The sequence below is a fragment of the Cervus elaphus genome, chromosome 16, assembly GCF_910594005.1.
Source record: "Cervus elaphus chromosome 16, mCerEla1.1, whole genome shotgun sequence".
Classification (NCBI taxonomy): Eukaryota; Metazoa; Chordata; class Mammalia; order Artiodactyla; family Cervidae; genus Cervus; species Cervus elaphus.
This window is the reverse complement of record NC_057830.1, coordinates 12,572,315-12,594,562: the sequence shown is the minus strand read 5'-3', so window position 1 is coordinate 12,594,562 and position 22,248 is coordinate 12,572,315. Positions and strand designations below refer to the sequence as shown.

Below are 22,248 nucleotides of genomic sequence, written 5' to 3'. Positions count from 1 at the left end.
TGTGAATTCTGGGGGAGAGACTCTTTAAGCCACTGCAGTAATTAGTATACTCCTTTCCTGTCCGGCTGCCCAGTCATGTCTGACTCTTTGCAACCCCATGGACTGTATAGCCTCCCAGGCTCCTCTGTTGGTGGGATTATTCCTGCAGGAATACTGAAGTGGGGGGCCATTTCCTCCTCCAGGGGATCTTCCCAACCCAGGGATCTAACCCATATCTCCTGCATTGGCAGGTGGGTTCCTTACCACCCAGCCACCTGGGAAGCCCATTATACACTGTTAATAAATGAGTAACCCGAGTTTCAGAGAGGAGAAAATCCCTTACATAGCATCACACAATTTGTGTGATACCAGAGGATTCAAACTGTGACCTTCTCTTCTCTAGACTTGAGTTCTCCCCATTGGATCATCTTGCCTCTCACAAGAAAGTAGAAAATAAAATAAGGAGATAAAAAAAAACTAAGGCAGCAAACTGGTGAGCAGCAGTTGGCCACTGGATCAAAGGGGGGCTCTGCAGGGTAAACAGGAAGAACAGAGACTGTGCAAGTGAATGGAGACCCCTCCCCCCTTTTTTGTTTCTGGTTCTCAGACTTTACCCTGTTTCCATAGTCAGTATAACTTGTTGGCTTTCAAGCGCAGTGCTTGCTCCTGGGATTCCGCAACCCTGCGGAGAGAATCCTCAGAAATGGGACCTGAAGTGGTGACAGCAAGCCAAGGAAGGGCACACATTTCTTTGTGCAAAGCGAGATACCTTCTGTGACGCCACCTTGCCCCGACTAACTGCTAGCCAATGTTTATCATGCATCCCCTTGGTGGATGGGGAAATTCCACACTCTCCTTCTCTTGGAGAGGTTCCTTCCTGGCACTCAGCGCCACAGAAGCAGGTGACTGGCCCTCAGCTGCCCGCAGAGCCAGGTCAGGCTGCCCAAAGCTTTCCTGGTATGTGGTCCAGCATAGCTGGCCCCCAGCAAGACTGGGGAAGCACAGAGCTCTGGGCAAGGTGGTGGTGGGGGAGTCATATCACAGGCGTTCCCTGTTTCTGGCTAAATCATGGGCCTAGAGCAGAATCAGAACCAGGGTAGGTCCTCAGAGTCAAGGGCAAGTTTCTCTTGGTTTGGGCTCAGTATCCCATGGAATCAATGGCATCCGTTCACTGCAGGAGGTGGAGTCAGAAGATTTTGTGGGCCTGGCTTGAGCTTTTCAAAGTGTTCCTTGGCTACCTGCTTACACCCTGCTCTTCATCAGGCCAGTGTCCCCAACGCATGTGCCAATCCAGGGCAGTACACTCAAAATTGATATTCTGGACTGTCCTGGGGTCCTCTCTTCCTGCTCAAGCAAGTCAGAGTGAACTGGATCAGAGGTCTGTTTGCTGTGTAGCCTGACTTTGTGCTTTTGAAGAAGTCTAGGAAGGTACCGTTTGTGAGTTTTCAGATTGGCAGTTCATAGTGACACTGATAAGCATGATGATGAGGCCTATTGTGTGGATGAGAGTCTAAACCTTCTAGAGCCTTCCACTGGTTCCCTTGCAATCCACAGGTCCTGACTCAATAAGATCAGACGTCTTTTCTGTTGGTAAGTGGTAGATCCTTTTGCTGAGTGTTTTTCAAGCTCACCAGGTATTTCATGGAAGGGGTACCTTTGATTGTTGGGCTTTTCATTCTTCTCCAGTGTTGTGAGTGTTGTCTTGGGGGGAAGTAAAGCCTTCCTGTGGGACATCTCTTGCCTTTGAGCGGAGAAGAACTTGGTGGGCGAGCCTGTAAAGAGGACCTGGCTCCATGCTGAGTCCCCTTGCTGACCTCAGATGCTCAGGCCTGGCCTGAGGGCTGGAACTGCGTGACAGAGAGAGGGGATCCCAAGGCAGAAATGGCACCTGAGTCCAGGGTTCAGGATTGCCTTGCAGAATTATCATGCATCCCACCTTCCCAACACTCCTGTATTTATTTATTTTTTAAAAATGGGTTTTTTCTGGCCGTGCTCCGTGGCATGTGGGATTTTGATTCCCTGACCAGGGATCGAACCCTCGCCCCTTGCATTGGAAGCAGAGTCTTAAACCACTGTATCACCAGGAAAGTCCCAGCAGCATGTACTTTAAACATTAGTGAGATGTGGTGTTTTTGCTTACAGAAGACTAGACTTAGCAAACCCAAAATATTATTTTAAAACTCGACTCAAAGCTTTGAACTACTTTACAAGAACAGAAAAAATTGATTCAAATTCACTGAGTCCCTATTTGTGTATCTGTCCACCTGTCTCTCTGAAGGTGGGTGGGAAGCTACTTGATTGACTCCACTGCACAATTAAATTGAGTGCAGAGCTAAAAAAAAAAAAAAGAGAGAGAGAGACTTGTTTAGAATAACAAATCAGATCAGCCTCCAATTCTTGTTCTCTGCTTGCTAATCAGAGCTTGGAAAACTTTTTAATGGGGTTTTCCTATGACATATCCTGTCTGTGACACAGTTCATGAAACTCTATGACATTTGACTCCCAGAGAGGAATTTGGTTACTCATAGAGTGTTTCACAACTTTTCTGGGAATAGACAGCTCATGGAAGGAAAATGTCCATCTATAACAGATTATAGTGTCACACAATTGTGTAGTGTGAGCATATGATATATTATAGCACAAAAGCATAACTTCCTCCAGGGAAGGTCACTTTGGAAGCACAGTTGTCCATCATGGCTGAGTAAAGGCTTCCCTTCTCACCATGGAGATGGAAATTGGAGATTGAGAGGTGTTGCAATATCTGACAAGTAGACAAGATGGTCTTTTTTAAGTCTGTGTGTATTTAAAGGTCAAATTTGTAACATTTATTGATATATGATTACTTTAAGTGATTACTTTTCTAATTATAAAATTAATACATGCTCAATAATACAAACCTTTATAAAAGTTATAGGTTTCACTTCAGCTTATCACTCTGCCCTCAGCATTGAGTTTCCCCCATTCTCCAGGGTTAACCAGTTAATATATTGATGTGATTCTTTCAGATATGTGTATAAATGGTATCCTTGGCTTGGAGACAGTGATTAATTTTCAGGTGTATAATCTTCCCTCATGGTCCCATATTTCCTTTTAGCTTCTTGCCCATATCACTATTTATGTTTTAAAGTACTTAATTTTTTTACAAGTTAATATATGCACGTGGTTGAAAATTCAAAAGGTGTAGAAGGGAACACAGTGAAAAAAGTACTTATACATTATACATACCTGGAAACTTATACAAATATGTGCATGTGTGCCTGCTAAGTCCGATTCTATTCACATTCATTCTTTTGTTAACAGCTACCTCATATGTCCAGTCCACCCCGTTCCAGAGAAAACCATTGTTGTCTGTTTCACAGTTATGCTTTCTGGGAAGGTGCCCTGGAGAAGGGAGAAGGCCATGGCACCCACTCCAGTCCTCTTGGCTGGAAAATCCCATGGACGGAGGAGCCTGGTAGGCTGCAGTCCATGGAGTCGCTAGGGTTCGGACACGACTGAGCGACTTCACTTTCACTTTTCACTTTCATGCATTGGAGAAGGAAATGGCAACCCGCTCCAGTGTTCCTGCCTGGAGAATCCCAGGGATGGGGGAGCCTGGTGGGCTGCCGTCTATGGGGTTGCACAGAGTCGGACATGACTGAAGTGACTTAGCAGCAGCAGCAGCAGCCCTGGAGAAGGGAATAGCAACCCACTCCAGTATTCTTGCCTAGAGAATTCCATGGATAGAGGAGCCTGGTGGGCTACAGTCCATGGGATTGCAAAGAGTTGGACACTGCTGAGTGACTAACACACATACACACATCTATTACATATACATTACATACACCTAGAAACTAATACAAATATATATACGACTATATATTCACCTTCATTTTTTGTTAACAACTAAAGTAGCATGGCATATACACTGTCCTGTACCAGCTGTCACTTAACAGTAGATCTCTGAGATTGTTCGATACCAATTCTCAGAGAGCTGGGAGCTGTACTCACTCTTAAAGGTTGCATATAATATTTCATTTTATGAATAGTCCAGGCCTCTAACTTAGGTTATTTGTAGTCTTTTATTATTGCAAGAAGTGTGGCATTGAAGATCTTTGCATAGAGATCATTTTATACACGTGCCATTACACCTGGGTATGAATTCTTTAAAGTAGAATTACTGAGTCAAGAACATTCATATTTTAAAGCTGGATACATATGCCAAATTGCCGTACAACTTCATGGGATTGGACGAGGGTACCTTTTTCCTCCCATGCTGATAACTAATTTTCTTGGTGAAAAATTTATCTCATAATTTAGCTTTTCTCTATGTGACTGGGATTAGGAATCTTTTTCTAAGAATAATGTATATATGTTTTGTGTGTCAGCTGTTTTCCATGTCTTTTGTCCATTTTTTTGTGTTTGGGTTGTTAGTCTTTTATGTAGGGTTTGTACAAATTCCTTCTATATCATGAATATTAAACTTTTGTGATATGTTGTAACTATTTTCTCAGTTTATTTACCGAGTCCTTTTATTGTAGGACAAACCCCCTAGTGGTCATTGTACTTCATGTCAGCTCCCTAAAGTAGCAGTAGTTTTTGTATCCTTTTTACAGAGAGAGGCCCAGGTGTGTTGGATACCAAAGCCCATTCTTAACCAGAACTCTGTACCCCTCTATGCACAATATATTAATATAGCATCATTCCAGGTTGCCAGGCACTTTTCGAACTATCCTTTCTAAAGTTTGACTAGGATTCCATCAGTTCAGCAAATTGCAGTTTTCAGGTACTGATTTTAATGATTACACATTTTCACTGATGGCAGGTTTTTACTTTTCTAGACAAAATTGCAGTCGATGAATTTCTCCCAAAGCTTTGTTCTCCAAGATGCACCATAATGGCACCAATATTCCTGCAGGAGATAGGGGACAGTGTCTGAAGTAGCTAACAGAGGGACCTTTGGAATCTACGATCCTTGATGGAGGGACCCAAAACAGACTCAGGGCAGAAATGAGGTTCACAGCTTAGCGGTACTGTATTGGCCTTCTAGACTTTTCGGCCCCTTTCCCATACATGGTCACCACTAGCTTCCTCTGGTTGTGGAATGAAGCATACCATGTAGTACAATTCCATATTCTCCTCCATTCTAAAGCCTTCTTTTTGATCTGCACTGGAGGCAGGTTAGAGGGCGCAGTGGGGAGGCGAAGGGGATGGAAGTTGGTGAGCGATTTCTTTTTCTGTAGAATAATATTTCTTCCAGGAATAAATGTGATCATAGTACATAACATAGCTGGGTGGTCTGTACATCCTCGTGTGTTCTTCCATACCCCCTGCTCTGTGGCTTTCAGGGTCCTGAACACTGAGGAGGTGCCGCTGAGTCTAGATTTCCTGCAGCCTTTTAAGGGAAGTTACTCTTCTGTTCGCATCTCATCCCTTTTCTCTCAATAAATTAAGGTCTGATTATGTTAGTTTCCTGCATGCCCGTGCTCTGCGACCCTGTGAACTGTAACCAGCCAGGCTCTCTTCTGTCCGTGGGATTATCCTGGCAAGAATACTGGAGTGGATTGCCATTTCCTCCTCCAGGGGATCTTCCCAACTCAGGAATGAACCTGCATTTGATGTTGTTTTTTAATCGCTAAGTTCATCTCCGACTCTGCGACCCCCATCAACTGTAGTCCACCAGCTCCTCTGTCCATGGGATTTCCCAGACAAGAATACGGGCGTGGATTGCCACTTCCTCCTCCAGGGGAATCTTCCCAACCCAGGGCCAGGGCTAGAACCTGCATCTCCTGCATTGGCAGGTGGATTCTTTTAGCACTGAGCCTCCTGGGAAGCCCCTTAGTTCCCCACACTTCAAGCCAATTAGAGATTTTCCTGGGTAAACAAGCTCCTAATTTAAATTGTAAATATTCCCATCAAATTTACATCTACATGCAAATTCCTTTAAACCGCTTGGCTCCATGCTGAGATGTGGCACCTTTTGGAGGTGGGGCTGGAAGGAGGCACCCACAGGAAGGGGAGGAGGGCAGCAGCCTGGAAAGGAGGAGGTGGCCACGGCCATTTAGAAAGGACACGTGGAGATGTCCCAGCTGACATCTGAGGAAGCTGAGGCCCAAGCTTCCTTCAGCGTGCTGCTTGAGTTAGGTCTTGGAGCAATTTGAAAAGCTGCCAACTTCCATCTTCCCTGCACCATGGAGAGGGGGCCTTCCCCATGCTGACCTCACCCTTCCTATTCTACAGTTCCAGGCAGCAGGCTGGGTAGGACCATTTGAAGCCAGCCTCTCCCTCCATTGTCTGCTACATCTCAGCAAGTCTGTTTGGAACATTCTATCACACTGAAGGTACATAAATGGGATGGCTCTATTTAGCAGAATAAACTCCATCAACTAAAGAGATAAAGTTCTGACCAGGGGAATGTCAGAGACAGAGCGGAGTTCCTTCCCGGAATCCTTGAAATCTCTTGGCAAAGGTTTCGAGCAGTTTCAAAGAAAGCAGCTGCCCCCATCTGCTATCTGGCTTTCTCTTGACTCTGCCCGCATGGTCACCAGACTCACAACAATCCTGGGCTTCACCTCTGTCCAGGGGCCATGCCAATATCAGAGAAAACAGAAGTTAGGGGCAGAAAGGAGATGCAATTGGAGGGGTTCATCTAGCTTGGCTCTTTTATTTTACAGAGCAGAAAACAGACCCAGAAGAAAAGCCTGGACTTCCTAGGGTCATGGAGAAGCAGGCACGTGGTTTCACAAGCAGTCTTTTGCTGCCTGGAATTCACTTTTTAATTCTCCCCCTTTGATTCTTCAAATAATTCCTGGGTCTGCTCCGTCCCGAACTGCCATGGGTGCCTTCCAGGGGACAGAGCCCTGCCTCATGGGTGGGATTTGTGGATTCCAACCAGCTGTGTGACCCTGGGGAGGGTGTGGCTCCTGAGGCTGAGGCCTGCCCCTTGGTGGAATGGGTGAGGATCCCCACCTTGCAGCTGGTCAAAGGAGGGTAGAGAGAGGTTATGTGAGGGTGTGTGGCCCAGGGCGGCCCCCAGGACGCGGGCAGTAGACCTTTGCTGAGTGGAGATCACAGGAGCATTGATGACCTTCCCACCCCAGCTGCTGGGTCCTCACAAATTGTCCTTTGCTTCCCAGCCAACCAGGACCAAGTTTCCAAAGCGATTCCTTGCTCCCAGTGCAAGGCACCTCAGAGACTAAAACAGGTGAGGCTACAGCAGCTGGAGAATTAAACTGGCAATACACAGTTTGTTTTCATAAACTCAGAAAACCACCCCCAAACGTGGAGTCTGTGATGAGAGGGTGGAGGGTGGACACACAGCCTCGAAGTGTAGATACTGCTGGATTCTGCTCTGTTCCTTCCCGTCGGGAGACACACACTCCCAACCCACCCACCTTGCTGCCTCTTGAATCATCCCCTGCCAACAACTCAGGTGACTGGGTTTGTACTTTCGTGGTCTCCATCTAGCTTGCCGACTTCAATTCTCCCTCTGCCTCTGAGAACAAACCATTTTTCTGGAGCATCTTGCCACAGAGCATTTTTCCTAATTTCACCATATTTTTGCAGCCAGAGGGAGGGGTGTGGTGTGTACAAATATGAGTGATGCGTGTACATGTGTGTGTGTGCACAGGTGTGCATATGTGTGAGCATGGGTATTGCTTTGCTGGGCCTGTTGTGGCAGCATACACAAAGTGGGCAGCTGAAGCAACAGAAATTTATTGTTGCACAGTTTGGAGACAAGACATGTCAAACCAAGGTGTCGGTGGAGTTGGCTTCTTTGAGGGCTATAGGGGAGGCTTGTTCAAACCCTTCTTCTTGGTTGACGGACCCCTGTCTTCTCTCCTGGCCTCTTCACATTCTTTCTAGGCACGCCTCTGTGTCTAAAGCTCCTCTTTTTATAAGGACACTAGTCACATTGGATTAGGGCCCACCTGAATGACATCACTTGACTTGATTACCTCTGTAAAAACCTTGTCTTTAAATAAGGTCACAGTTTGAGGTCCTGCATGTTAAGACTTTAACTTACGAAGTTGGGTTTGAGGGAACCTAATTCAGCTCGTAACAGTGTGCATGTATGTGTGTGTGAGCGTGCGTGTGCGCACATGCGCACAGGCGTGTCTGTGTGTTTATGTAATAAACTATGACATCTCAGACTCCAGTCAAAAATGTATCTATTACTTAGGTAATAGCACTTTAAGAGCACATACAGTGCAGGGGATATGGGTTTAATCCCTGGTCCAGGAAGATGCCACATGCTATGGAGCAGCCAAGCCCGCACCTCACCACTGCTGAAGCCCACTTGCTCTTGAGGCTGCAAGAGCACATATGATTTCCTCTTTTGCCAACAGGGCAGATTTAAAACAATTTTTTCCATACCTCCTCGTGGGTACATTGGGGCAGGTGTGAGTATGTAGTTGGTCCTGGGTACCACTCCTGCCTCTTGGCTCGAAATCACCTCTTCTTGGAGGGCCGTGCCTTGCTCCTTCATTCCCGAGCAGAGCAGTGGCACCCTGGGTGTGGGATGTCCCCTCCACATTTTACTTTAGACCGTAAGTAGCATCTTAAAATGCATTTGGCCCTACAGTAGAACATTCCAGTTATTCCAAAGGGCAGGGCAGCCTAACTTCAGAGTTTCCATAGCATAGCGCTCCCTGGAGACTTGGGCATCACCCAGTCAGTCATCGAGAAACTCCCGGATATTTCTTAATAAAGTTCAGCTCATTAAAAATGTCATTTGGATGTTGTAAACAGTTGTAAAGTACACTATACATTTAGCCTCCTTGTCAGAAGAGACTGCCTGGGCTCCATCCACGCTGGTGATTCCTTCCCAGACTTGTGTTCCCGGGAGGTCGCAGGGGGTCTGCGACGCTGACCTGCCACCGTCTTTGGAAGCACCGTTCGCTGCTTCACCAGGATGACTGCTCCCAAACTGACCTCAAATAGATGGCCCCACAGGACCATGCTTGGTATCTGTCTTACTCTTTCTATTTAGTTCACTGTGAATCTCTGTTCTCTTCATCTCTTCTAAAATCTTACTGAAGAAAAGCAGTTCTGCATGGCCCTGATGGCCCTGGAATTCTGATTGGCTTTCCAGTCAGCCAGAACCCTAAATTATGCCCCAAACTGTCCAGGTTAACCCAGGATTTTGGGCGACCAGGTGAGTGGAAATTTGTCCACCCCGAGGCAGTGCTGGGAACCAGTCATTAACAAAGCATGAGCCTTAGTGTGTGGTGGTAAGGGTCTGATTCTCTGGTGAAAGAACGAGGGACCTATCTGTGGCAGTTGTGTCTCCCCAAGGCACAAGTGGATCTTTTCTTTTTTTTTTCTTCGTGGCGGAAGATACTTGTTAGCCCTGAGAAAGGGGAAACCACTCCCCCCAGACATCCCATGAATTTAGCACTCATTCCTGTATTCAAATTCTGTCCCATTTCAACATGGGATATAATGTAACCACTGAAAATATATCAGACCCTGACCCTTAAAGGACATAAAAACTGCTTGTGAGATAATGTGAAGTGAAAAAAAATTTGGCTACAAGATTGCCTATAGTGTGGTCTCAACTCTATGAAATACCTATTTCTAAAAAGGAGACTGCATGATTGCAGTAAAACATTAGCTCCCTTCCTCTGAGTGGAGTGAAGATGAATGACTTTTATTTTCCAAATTTCCTACAGTGAGCATTTATTATTTTATACACGCATATATAAACCCTAAAGTGAAGTCGCTCAGTCATTCGACTCTTTGTGACCCCATGGACTGTAGCCTACGAGGTTCCTCCAGCCATGGAATTTCCCAGGCAAGAATACTGGAGTGGGTTGCCATTTCCTTCTCAAACACACATATATAAATTGTCCTAAAAAGTTCCTTTAACTGGATGCAGTCTGTTTACATGGATCTTCAGGATCTGTGAGGTTTTGTTTTTGTTTTTTTTGCTGCCTTTAACGTCACTGAAATATTCATTCCTTGCCTGCCCAAGGCCCATCTCTGACTTTCCAAGAAGACAGCCCTAACTGGTTCCTTTCAGCATCACTAGCCTCCCACCTTCCCGCTCAGCCCTGGACGCAGGGAGTGGACGAGCGCGGCCTCTGGCTGACTGGCTGCTGCCCTCTAGGCTTGGGCCAGCTAGGGAGGGGCCAGGCCTCTTTGAAGGGGGTTAAAGTCCTTCTTTGTGTGAATGGCCTTTGAGGGAGCGGAGGGAGGGCCAGCCGTGACCTCACAGTCTTCTGTCAGGAGACTCAGAAGGAATTTGTCCAGCTTGAGCCAGGGCGCAGGAAACTGCCTGGAAAAAGAGGCAGTTCTGAGCGGGGAACGTGTGAAGCGGGCACTCTGGGCAGGGTAAGCCGAGTCTGCTGACCTAACGTACTGTCCTTTGCTTTCTGATCTCCAAGGAGAGGGTTCCCTCGTGAGGCCAGAGTCTTTATGGAGGAGGGACTCAGGGTGGGGACTGTGGCGCTGTGCTGTGGACGCCTTTCCTGCTGGAGAGAGTGGGCAGCCGGGCTTGGACAGGAGACTTGCTTCTTTTCTGACTCATCTTGTCAGACTCCCAGCTTTCATGCTGATCCGCAGAGCAAGAGCTCCGCAGTACACATATAGAGCAGGCAAAGGTGCACACCTCCTCCTTGCCAGATAATGCTTTGAAGATGGTGCTTGAGTGTGAGCATGTGCATGCTTGAGTGTGTGTGTGTGTGTGTGTGTGTGTGTATCCCCTTTTCCACATCAGAACCAAGTGGCCCACGAGCCCTGGTGACTGCTTCTCTTATTATTTAACCTACAAGCCCACGTTGTAGAAGTGCCACATTCATAGAGTGACTTGAGGCTTTGTGGGGGAACACGTATGCCCGTCTGTTGTGAGACCCAGGGCTATGTGAAAAAAACTGCAGCAGCTCTCTTCCTAAGTACAGGACTCAGCTGTGGACGAAGAGTTAATCTCGAAAGCCTCTGGCACCATTTTCTCCTGGCTTTGAGTTCACACAGTGGATTTTTTGCCGGGTCCACAGTGGAGCCCAGCTTTTGCTCTCTGCCATTACTGGTTGGCCAGGCCTGAATCCAAGATCCCGAACTATTTTAAAACTAAGAAGGACACAGCTAAGTTATACAGGACTGAAGCCAGGGACTTGCTTTCAGCAGAATCAGTTACCCTAGAAATTTCAGGCTGCGGGAGCCAAGTTCACTCTGTGGCCTTGACCTTGCTTTATTCTGGAGGTGGGGGAATGTTCTATAAGATAGTTTCACAGTGAAAAGGGTCTTTGGTGGGAAGAGCATCTGAGGACTCCTTGATACAAAGCTTGGACTGTATCCCATCAAGGAAGAGGCAAAACTTGCCTTTCTTGGAGCTGAAATAAGGCATCTCGCCTCATTCAGGAGAAATCTCCCAGTGCTTCTCAATCCCTTTGGTAGGGAATGGGTCTCCAAGTGACTGAAGAAAATAAGCTTTCACCAGCAGCTGCAGAAGAGGCAACAGCTTCTTTCCTCGCCTCCTCCCATCACACCCTCATCACACACACACTCTTTCATTTCTTTCAGAGAGAGCCCAAGCTGTAAATGTGTTCATCAAACCACACCTTAACATCTTCCAGATGTGCAGCCTGACATCTGAGCCACTGACTTTTCAGCAGGGTGAAGGGGATGCTATTAATAGGGCAGGCTGCAGTGGTGGGGAGACCCCCCTTACATTACAAAGGGACCACTTCTTTATCAGGATTGCCAGCGAGTCAAGACATAGCCCAGGCTTGTTTCCAGTGGGAGGGGGGGGTCCAGAAATGTTTTCATGCTGTACTCTGCAAGCCTGGACCTGAGACCTGAGACCTGAGCCAGAGAGAATAGCAGGAGGGTGATTGCTAAGTTGACCAAGACCATAGAAGCTCTCAGAAAGAAAAGCTGAGCCTGTAGGAACAGAAAGCTCTTTTTAGGACTGTCAGAGTCACATTTAGCCATAATGGCTTCATAGCAGGAGGTGGGGGGGGGGGGCACAGCAGGAAACCCCAGAGGCATTGTTAGTGTTGGCCCCCTCTATTAGGGGTCATGTCATTATCCCTGGGCCCAGCCAGTCTAAATTTAGCTGTAAGTACCCCGGAATGCTGGGGGTCCTAAATCTGCCTCTTGTCAGCCAGGAGCTGGGTCTCTGGCCTCCCTGGGGAGTGGCCCGCCTCCTGGCTTCCCACGGTCAACACCAGCCTTTGGTGTTGCAGGCCGGAAGACGCTCTGCTGGGGTGGGGTGGGGGGAGAGGAAGTTCTGCCTGGGACTGGAATGCCGTCCAGGTTAACTCCGGGGTCGCTCCCCTCCACTTCCTGGCCCAGAAGCCTGGAGCCCAACCTGGAAGCAAGCCATCCTCGGACATTCCCACTCCCTGTACCTTCACAGAGTGGGTGGAAGGGGCCACTCAGAGTCCCAGCGGCTTCCCTGCTGGGGGTGGGGGTGGGAGGGGAGGTGCAGGCCAGCTCCTGAGGAACCCTGGTGCTCCCAGCTTCCTTCATCCATTCTTCTCAGCCTGCCCCATCTGCCACCTTGAACAGACCAGGCGGTTTCTTTCTAGTTACTGTTGGCGCACTCTCTCCACTTGTCTCTGCTATCTGTATGTGAATCTGTCCTCTCTCTCTCTCCAAGGCTGCAGCTCCCTGCTGCAGCGTGGGGAGCACTCCAGAGCCTGAGGGTCCTCCCAGGGCCCCGGCACAGGGCTTGTCACTCTTTAGGTTCTCAGGACACGCCGCAGGGATCCACTGTTACCTCTTCAGCCTCTGTGCTCCCCTTCCATGCTCCTTGGGTTCCCTTGGTCTTCGGTCTGTCTCCCCCAGACCTCCCGACTGTGGCGCCACCCCATGCCTCCAAGGCTGAACAACTTTAGCAGACCTGGGTGGACATCTTACCAGTGTCTGGGCATCATCCCTCTGCCAGATCGCATCCTCTCCTCCCATTTGCCGTCCTGATGGAAACTTTGACCAGAAAATAAAGAGTCCTGAATAAACCATTAAAGTCAGCCGCTCATGGCCTATGGAACACAGCAGATGTGCCCTGTGTCTTAAAAACTCGACTTAGGAAAGAGAGGGAGGACAAGAAAAGGAAACAGAGATGCCCTCTGGTTTCACAGCTATGATGAAGTTTTTCTTCGTACTGTGCCCCTCTTCCTAGGCCAAGAACGAGTTCATATTTTTGGTGGAACTTAAAAATAACTAGATTAAAGGATCAGGTCACTTACTACCTGGGGAAACGTGTTTCTACTTTAAATATCGTGGCTTCAGTAGGAAGTAATCTGGGTTATTCAGAGCAGAGACACCTGCTTGTGGAGCGGGCGCCTGATGTTTGAGTGAATTTGGGTCACACGGTGCATTTAGGCTAGGCGCCTGGGAAGCTGGTGACAGACATCGTTAAGAGTAGGATGTTGTGTTAGTCGCTCAGTCGTGTCCAACTCTTTGCGACCCCACGGACTGTAGCCTGCCAGGCTCCTCTGTCCATGGGATTGTCTAGGCAAGAATACTGGAGTGGGTTGCTGCTCCCTTTTCCGGGGGATCTTCCCAACCCAGGGATCGAACCCAGGTCTTCTGCATTGCAGGTGGGTTCTTTACCGTCTGAGCCACCAGGGAAGCCCGAGAGTAGGGTAGACTTGGGAAGTGAGGAGAAGCATCTGCTTCTCACTTGACCTTGTAGCAAAGGACACCTTTCTGGTGTCCTCCTGGGCCCAGCCAGATCTGCTAAGGAAAATGCATTTCCTTCACAAGTTCTTTCTGTGCCTGATGCCCCCGGCCACAGGCCCAGGTGTCCGGGAAGAAAGAGCACAGAGTCATCCGTGACCTAAGCTGAGCAGGCCTCGGGGCGCTGATGTGTTTTCCTAGCATCTCACCTGTGCTGCTAACTCTGGTGCTAGGGAGAAGTCGCAGCCTTGTCCACTGCCATGACTGGGATGTGGGATTTCAAATTCTGCCTCTGGATGTCATCAGAGGAAGCAGAGGACCAGCCTCAGAGGCCAGATCCCCAGGCTGAGCAGGAGGTCCGCATCCCCAACTCTAGCCAGAGGGTCCTGCAGGTAGAGCAGAAGATAGGAGCTGAAACTAGGTCTTGAGGGCATCTGGTTGGTTTTGAAAGGGGTCCTCGACTTGTGAAGCCAAGTTGTATACTGTGACTTCTAGAGATTCAGGTGTGCCAAACCATCAGCCCGAGAGTCACGCAAATGATCTTCAGATCCATACACTTTCATACGACTTCCCTTGTCATTTTGGAAGCTTCCAGTCATGTAGAATATCTTTTGAGGTACTGGGATAGAATTCAGAAGGACTGACCTTCCTTCAGGTCCTGGCTGTGCCATTTATTAGCCAGGGCATCCTGGGACAATCTCTCTAAACCTCTTTTTTTTTTTTTTTTTTTTAATTTTTACTTTTTTAAAGTATGGAAGTATGATAACACATTTACATGAGACTTAGAGAACACAGAACAAGGTTACATATAGTCCAGTATGTGCGTGTGTGCAGTCTCTAGAGTCGTGTGTGACCCTGTGGACTGTAGCCCGCCAGGCTTCTCTGTCCATGGGATCCTCCAGGCAAGAGTACTGGAGTGGGTCGCCAGGCCCTCCTCCAGGGGATCCTGGAATCTCCATCTCTTGTCTCCTGCATTGGCAGATGGGTTCTTTACCACTAGCACCACCTGGGAATTAGTTGGGAGTTTTAATATCAAACTCTCAAAAATTAATAGGATGAATATACAGAGAAGTAGAAGGATATATAGTACACTTGATCTAAACCTTTTATTCTCCCCTTAATTATGCCAATTAGCACAAGCCTCAGGGGCCCTTGGGAGTTAAAGGGAGCTAAACTCCTGGAGGAGAGCAGGTGCCTATGGAACGTGGGATTTCTGATTAGATCCTGGCTGACCATTGTTGGCGTATGTGCTCCAGATTAGGGTGTCTGCTCCTGGAATGTAATTTAAGCTAACTTCAGACACACACACACAGCTATTTTATATTGTGTCTGCCTGAGTATTTTAAAGTAAATTGTAGACATCCTGACCAGCTGTTAGCTATTCTGGGAAACCAGGAGGCCAGCAGGGCAGGCAGATATTACATGCCAGATTGTTAGGTCTCCACCTAGAGGTGGTGGTCCCCCTCCACCTGCGGCAATTCGATCCTTGGGTCGGGAAGATTCCCTGGAGGAGCAATGGCAACCCACTCCAGTATTCTTGCCTGAGGAGTCCCATGGACAGAGAAGCCTGACAAGCTACCGTCCACGGGGGTCGAAAAGAGAACTGAGTGACTGAGCACACACCTACACATGCATAGTCTATTTCAGAAAAGACTTAACAGTCCATTTAATGAACGTTCATTTTATCTGAATTTGGAGCAGGCTCACCTTATCTGAAGCATGGAGAAAATTCTGGTCTTACTTATCTTCAAAGGGAGCAGTGAGTATTTATTGGTTTAAACATGACATCATTTAATGACGTCAAACCCAGACTCCTGCCATATCCTTGCACAGAGGGGTTCCTAGGCGACTTCCACTCACCTGATACAATTACGTGGTGCTTTGATCACATCAGGCCATCCAGCACAAAGGTAAATTCTGCCTGCTGAGACAGAACTCAGGAATTCGCTCTTTGGTTATAATTGTTCCTTAACGTTATAAAAACTCAGGAACTCTGAGGCAGAATTGTAAGCCAGCAATGCAGAGTTGTTTATCTCTTTAAGGACTTCTGCCCTGATTAGGGTTTAGAACTCTGCTCCCTGAGGTAGATAGAATCAAGTCTCAGGAAGAATTTTCTGAATTTGTGGAAAGGGGCTGAGGCCTCGTGTGACTAAGAGGAAGGAGAGCCTCTTTCCTGTTTATACTCCACAGTGTCTAGATTTTTGTGGACAGTATTGGAAAGCCATCACCTCAGATTACACTGAAACTCCAAATTTGCCTGTAATTAGCATTTTTAAAATGTCTGACACATCTCAGACATAATTGGCGAGACTCATTATTTCCAACTCAAGGCTAAAATTGTTTTGTTTTGTTTTTGATATTGCAAAAATGTACTGTCAAATGATGTTCTCAAGATATTTAAACTTTCGAATTGGGACAGTTGTTGCTAGTTCAGAATATATCCTTGGAAAAAGGATAGAGTTTTTAAAGTTCTTAAAAAAAAAAAAAAAAAGCTGTAGGGCATCTGCTCCTTCATTATCCAACATGAGAACCATGAAGCATCCAGGAGAAGGGGATGATGCTGACAAAGTGTTCCTGGGGATGCTGTGGAGACAGGCTCAGTCACTCCAATCTCTGTGATCAGCAACAAGAGGTTAATATAGGCAAGTGTTTCACTTCATCTGACCAGACTAAGTAAACCCCAAAATAGGTTTATGACTTCCTAGGAAGTATGGGAAATCCAGTTTTTGTTAAGAAAAGGGTGTTGTCTCCTGGAACTTATTGTTGCTGCTAATTTCATCATGGCCCTACAAAATAAGCCTCCTGCATTTTAAATGAATGAATCCATGACTAACTGAACTACAGAATTAATTATATGCCTTTCTGCTTCTTTCAATATCACAGTGTCCCTTTTCTTGTCATGTCAACTATTGGAAAGTGTTTTCTGTTTTAGTAGAGCAATATTTTTCACCATATTTCAGTCCCAGCAGCTTCCTATTTTCCTACCTATTTTCCCTCCCCAAAGCCAAAGGGATAGAGGGAAAGCTCTACTTACTCCCATGAAAATATTAGCAGTGAATCATTGGCCAAATGAAGCCATAGGTGGGAGCATCATGGGCATTCTGATTTTCACCATAGCAGTACTGTGTCTCTTTTTGTTGCTCAGCTTCCATGGAGTAGGCTAATTTTGACCTAGGTTTTCTTGACATTTGAATGGCAGCCAATAAGTTTCACGGATTCAAATTTCCTGTAATTCTTAAATGACGTAGAAGTTACTGATAATCACTTTAACAGAAGAATGTTTAATTAATGTTCTTTAAAGGACAGCAGCAGTTGTCTTTGTCATATCTTTTTAGTTGATTCTAAAGGGTGGCTCAGTTGTAAAGAATCTGCCTGTTAATGCAGGAGATACAGGTTTGATCCCTGGGTCGGGACGATCTCCTCTAGGAGAAAATGGCAACCCCCTCCAGTATTCTTGTCTTGGAGAATCCCATGGACAGAGGAACCTGAAGGGCTACAGTCCATGGGGTCACAAAGAGTCAGATAGGACTGAGTGAGCGAGCACACATGCTAAGATAAAACAGCCACTAGTTAATGGTGGTCCCAAATAAAATTAAAGATAGTAGAGATTATAAATCTTAAGTATCAGACTTTGACAAAGACCAGATCAAGACTGGAAGGTCCTTTGAGACCAGAAGATTTTGACAAAGAAGGAATATTTATTATTATTATCTATTATTGATGAAGGAATATATATTACTTGATTGATTAAGTGTAAAGAAGAAGGTGGGAAACAGTGAAGGAGGCCCTCCTCAGTTCATGGATAACCTTCCAGTTCATGATTGACCATGAGAGTTTCTCAATATTCTGACAGCAAGGCAGAGCACATAGCATGAACTTCCATGTTTTTCTAGATATTATGAACAGATCCATAATCATTGACTTTTCTTGAAAGAATTTTGAAATTAATCCCCTGAGGATTATCCTAGGTGGTGTTTTAATAGTATGTTCTAAGTCTTTAATAATGTTTAAATAAAGGAAAATTATACAACATTGCAATTTGCACTGTATTATATCAATAATACAAGGTACCCTCTAGACCTAAGACATGAAACAGAGCTGACAAAAGTATTAGTGAAATACTTGAGGGGAACTCAGATTAAGCTCACAACTTACCGCTGAATTTTCTGAGATAAACCAGAGACCTTTGGTATGAAAAACAAATCATCCTAGAGTTTGAAAATTAATCTTAACTAATGCCAAATAAACTGACATGCAATAGATAACTAATGAAAAATATGATGCATTTAAAAACATTAAAAAAGGTACAGTTTTATTATTTAACCACAAAATTGGAGCTGTCACATATAAGGCATTTTAGGAACTAGATGGGAGGTGCTGTTGTCTAGCTTTTCAAAGCAACATTCACTCCTTAACTAAGGAGCATTGTTTTGATGTTGTTCCAGGGAACAGAACTGTGTGAGTCAGTGGCTTTGGTCCTGTGTTTATAATGCACATGGTCAATTACAGCCATGCAGTGGGATACTGTAGCTCTCAAGGGGCCGTTGAAGAGATTTACTGTTTTCCAGTATTTTATTTTGGAAAAATTTTCCTCAAAGTTTCCTGTCTACAGAAAAATTGCATTACATCTGGCAGAGAATCATGTTTTCAAGATTGGTTCCTGCAAAAGGGCCTTCTTCTTTATATTTGGGGACGTTACAAATAGTTCTATTAACATTTCTGCAGAAATCTGCCATGAAATATTTTGAAAAGTTCTCATATGATTGATACTTAATCTCTTCCACTTCAGAAATTATTTGAGCAATGTCATCAGATGATCCAAATCCCAATTTACTTTTAAATGTAAAAATGGAACTAGCATTTAGTGAAAAATTTCTTGACACCAGGTAAGCAAAATGGAATCTGTAAAATTAAGAAAGTTTAGGTACTTGTTACTGTAACAAAATGAATATATGAAGGTCTTTTTAGAAGAGAAACCTCTATTCAAAAGATTCTGCCATTGTTGTTACGTTTTCCTTCCAGTTTATTATCAGCTCATGTCTCAGGTTCACATCCATAAGCAATGAGGTCGCTAACCCTGATTTCTGTTTTCTCTTTATTCCAGAAGCCTCCCGAGCTTTCTGAGGATGATACCCGGCTAAAACACGAGAGAGACAACTGTAGTGCCAAATCCCTGGAGTCTATCACCAGCTCTCTTCCCCCAGATCACAAAAACATGGAAATTGAGGTCTCTGTTGCAGAATGTAAGAGTGTTCCCGGAATCACCTCGACTCCACATTCCATGGACCACCCCTCCCCTTTCTACTCAACCCCCCACAATGGCCTCCTTGCTGATCACCACGAATCTCTGGATAATGACGTGGCCAGAGAGATCCGGTATCTAGACGAGGTGCTGGAGGCCAACTGCTGTGATTCTGTTGTGGACGGAACCTACAACGGCACATCCTCCCCGGAGCCTGGAGCAGCCATCTTGGCGGGAAGCCCAAGCCCGCCCGCCCCCGCGGCTGTCCAGCCGGAAGCCACCGAGAGGGCAGCTGGCAGACAGGCTCCTCCCCACCTTGAGCTCCATCAAAGCGACTCTGACACCATGGCCGAGGGCAGAAGAGCCAACGGCCACCCCCCTGAGCAGCCCCGAGACGTACTGGGGGACAGCCTGCAGGTGCCCGTGAGCCCCAGCTCCTCCACCAGCTCACGGTGCTCCTCCCGGGACGGGGAGATGACGCTCACCACGCTCAAGAAGGAAGCCAAGTTCGAGCTGCGTGCCTTCCATGAGGACAAGAAGCCCTCCAAGCTCTTCGAGGACGACGAGAGTGAGAAAGAACAGTACCGCGTCAGGAAAGTGAGGCCTTCGGAAGAGATGCTGGAGCTGGAAAAGGAGAGGCGGGAACTCATCCGGAGTCAGGCCGTGAAGAAGAACCCCGGCATTGCCGCAAAATGGTGGAACCCTCCTCAGGAGAAGACCATCGAGGAGCAACTGGATGAGGAACATCTGGAGTCGCACAAAAAGTACAAGGAGCGCAAGGAGAGGAGGGCGCAGCAGGAGCAACTGCTGATGCAACATCAGCAGCAGCCCCCACCGCAGCTCTGCACGGCCCCCGCCTCCTCACGGGACCGGCCCAGTGTGACCGACCAGCCGAAGGAGGACGTCGTCACGGAGCAGATAGACTTCTCCGCGGCGCGCAAACAGTTCCAGCAGATGGAGAATTCCAGGCAGACCGTGGCCAGGGGCCAGAGTACACCCAGGCTCTTCTCCATCAAGCCCTTCTACAAACCTCTGGGGTCCATCAACTCAGATAAGACACTGACCATCTCCAGACCAGCTTCTGTCGGGGCACCTCCGGAAGACTCCTCAGCAGCCAAGGGGCAGAAAGCCCACTGTGCCCCAGAGAGTCAGTCTTCTGGAGGAGGGGGCCAGGGCAGCACAGCTCCCCAGGGAAAGGAAGGGCCGTACAGTGAGCCCTCCAAACGCGGGCCCTTATCCAAACTGTGGGCAGAGGATGGTGAGTTCACGAGTGCTCGGGCCGTCCTCACCGTGGTCAAGGACGACGACCCTGGGATCTTGGATCAGTTTTCAAGGTCAGTCAATGTCTCTTTGACTCAAGAGGAACTGGACTCTGGTTTGGACGAGCTGTCGGTGAGATCCCAGGATACCACCGTCCTGGAGACCCTGTCCAATGACTTCAGCATGGACAACATCAGTGACAGTGGGGCCTCCAATGAGACAACCAATGCCCTGCAGGAGAATTCACTGGCCGATTTTTCTCTGCCCCAGACTCCCCAGACTGACAACCCCTCAGAGGGCCGAGGAGAAGGGGTCTCCAAGTCATTCAGTGATCAGGGTTTCTATTCCCCTTTGTCCACACTGGGAGACTCTCCGTCGGTTGATGACCCCTTGGAATATCAGGCTGGTCTCCTGGTGCAGAATGCCATTCAACAAGCCATTGCCGAGCAAGTGGACAGAGCTGGGTCTGAAACCACCAAGGGCGGAGCAGAACAACAGGGACCTCAAGCAAGTCAAGAGAAAGCTGGCCCTAGGGCTCCCAGCTCAGAGAAGCCTCAGAGCATGTTTGAACCACCTCAGGTGTCCTCCCCTGTTCAAGAGAAAAGGGATGTATTGCCAAAGATTCTGTCTACTGAAGACAGGGCACTCAGGGAAAGGGGGCCCTCCCAGCCACTGCCGGCGGTACAGCCCAGTGGCCCAATAAACATGGAGGAGACCAGACCGGAAGGGAGCTACTTCAGCAAGTACTCGGAAGCGGCTGAGTTAAGAAGCACAGCCTCGCTCCTGGCCACTCAAGAGTCTGATGTAATGGTTGGGCCCTTCAAGCTGAGGTCCAGGAAGCAGCGGACTTTGTCCATGATTGAAGAAGAAATCCGAGCAGCCCAGGAAAGGGAAGAGGAGCTGAAGCGGCAGAGACAAGTCTTGCAGATTACCCAGAGCCCCAAGGCAAAGAACGCCCCATCACTGCCCTCCCGAACGTCGTGCTACAAAACAGCTCCAGGTAAGTGAAGTGTCGCAGACCAGAGACAGATGCTGCAGAAATCGGTGTTGTTGGTTCCAGCTAACAGCGTTCTATGTGGAGCCACCTCTATGCGTGGCTAGCTCAGTGTCAGGGAGACACTGGTTCGGGGATTCCAGTGTTCAGAGACACACAATGGGGATGTCAGAGCGTCTTCTGGAAGAATCTTGAGCCTGGATGGTGTTCGCCATTTTCCAGAGGGTGTAATGGCTCCTTTCTTGTCCTTCTGCTCTGGTCTTCGTGTAATATGGAGAATTGTTCTCTGTTTATTGTTCTCTCTTGGTTGAGCTAGGCTGTGTGTGGTGCTGACCTAGAGTCAACTGTTGTGTGGACTGTGTTGATATCAGTAACTTGACCCTCGGTATCTGCAGTTAAATCAAGCATATCTGGTTTGGGAATGTCTTCTCCTAGCCCCCTCTGGATGCTGGGTCTCTTCCCAGCAATGACAGTTATGGGTTGGTATTGCAGATTGACCCATAGAAGATGTTTCTGTCCATCTTCTGTATAATGGGATTTGTTTTTCTTTAAATCACCATAAAGCAATTACTTAGGAATCAAGGTCATCACATCTATTTGTGTTCTGTGACCCTTTTGGAGAAGTTGAGTTCTCTATGTAAAAGACAAGCCTCTAATCTCCTCCCATTGCTTGGACAGTTCCCTATCTTGAATATTTTGTATAGATGGTTGATGTTAATTTCATTGATAGCTATTGTTACTACCGTTATAGATAACAGTGTGACCAGTAATTTTTATTTCCCATTTGGATATGATGTTACTTGGGGAACTGCACATCCTGCCACAGAGAAGGGCTGCTCAAAGTGTGGTCTGAGCTCATTTATGACTATTCTTGGTCCATGATAAGATCAGTCCAGACATTGGTAAAGAGTTTGAAAACTCTTGGAGCAATTTGATATTATCTTCAAATCCAAGTGCAGGATTTTGTATTTTTTAAAAAGTATTGATCCATAGTGGATTGGGCAGAAAAACTATTCCTTCACTGGAGAGAATTTCAGAAGTGCTGCCTTACTGTATAATTACTGTATTTAGCTTGGTCTATCCAGACCTTGGGCTTCCTGCATAGCTCAGTCGGTAAAGAATCTGCCTGCACTGCTTGAGACCTGGGTTTGATTTCTGGGTTGGGAAA

General features: G+C 47.0%; 1 protein-coding gene across 8 annotated transcripts in view; it reads left to right on the top strand.

Annotated features, from left to right (window-relative positions):
* The window catches only part of PALM2AKAP2 (PALM2 and AKAP2 fusion), a 490,983-nt gene that overhangs the window by 437,816 nt on the left and 30,919 nt on the right, over window positions 1-22,248 (top strand). For 7 of the 8 annotated variants that reach the window (XM_043927344.1, XM_043927343.1, XM_043927342.1 and 4 more), the window contains one exon: window positions 18,689-21,086. In XM_043927344.1, the coding sequence (XP_043783279.1) occupies window positions 18,689-21,086 (2,398 nt within the window). Of the gene's footprint in view, window positions 1-10,146; window positions 10,294-18,688; window positions 21,087-22,248 lie in introns of those variants that run through there. The other variant, XM_043927346.1, reaches the window with a different exon arrangement.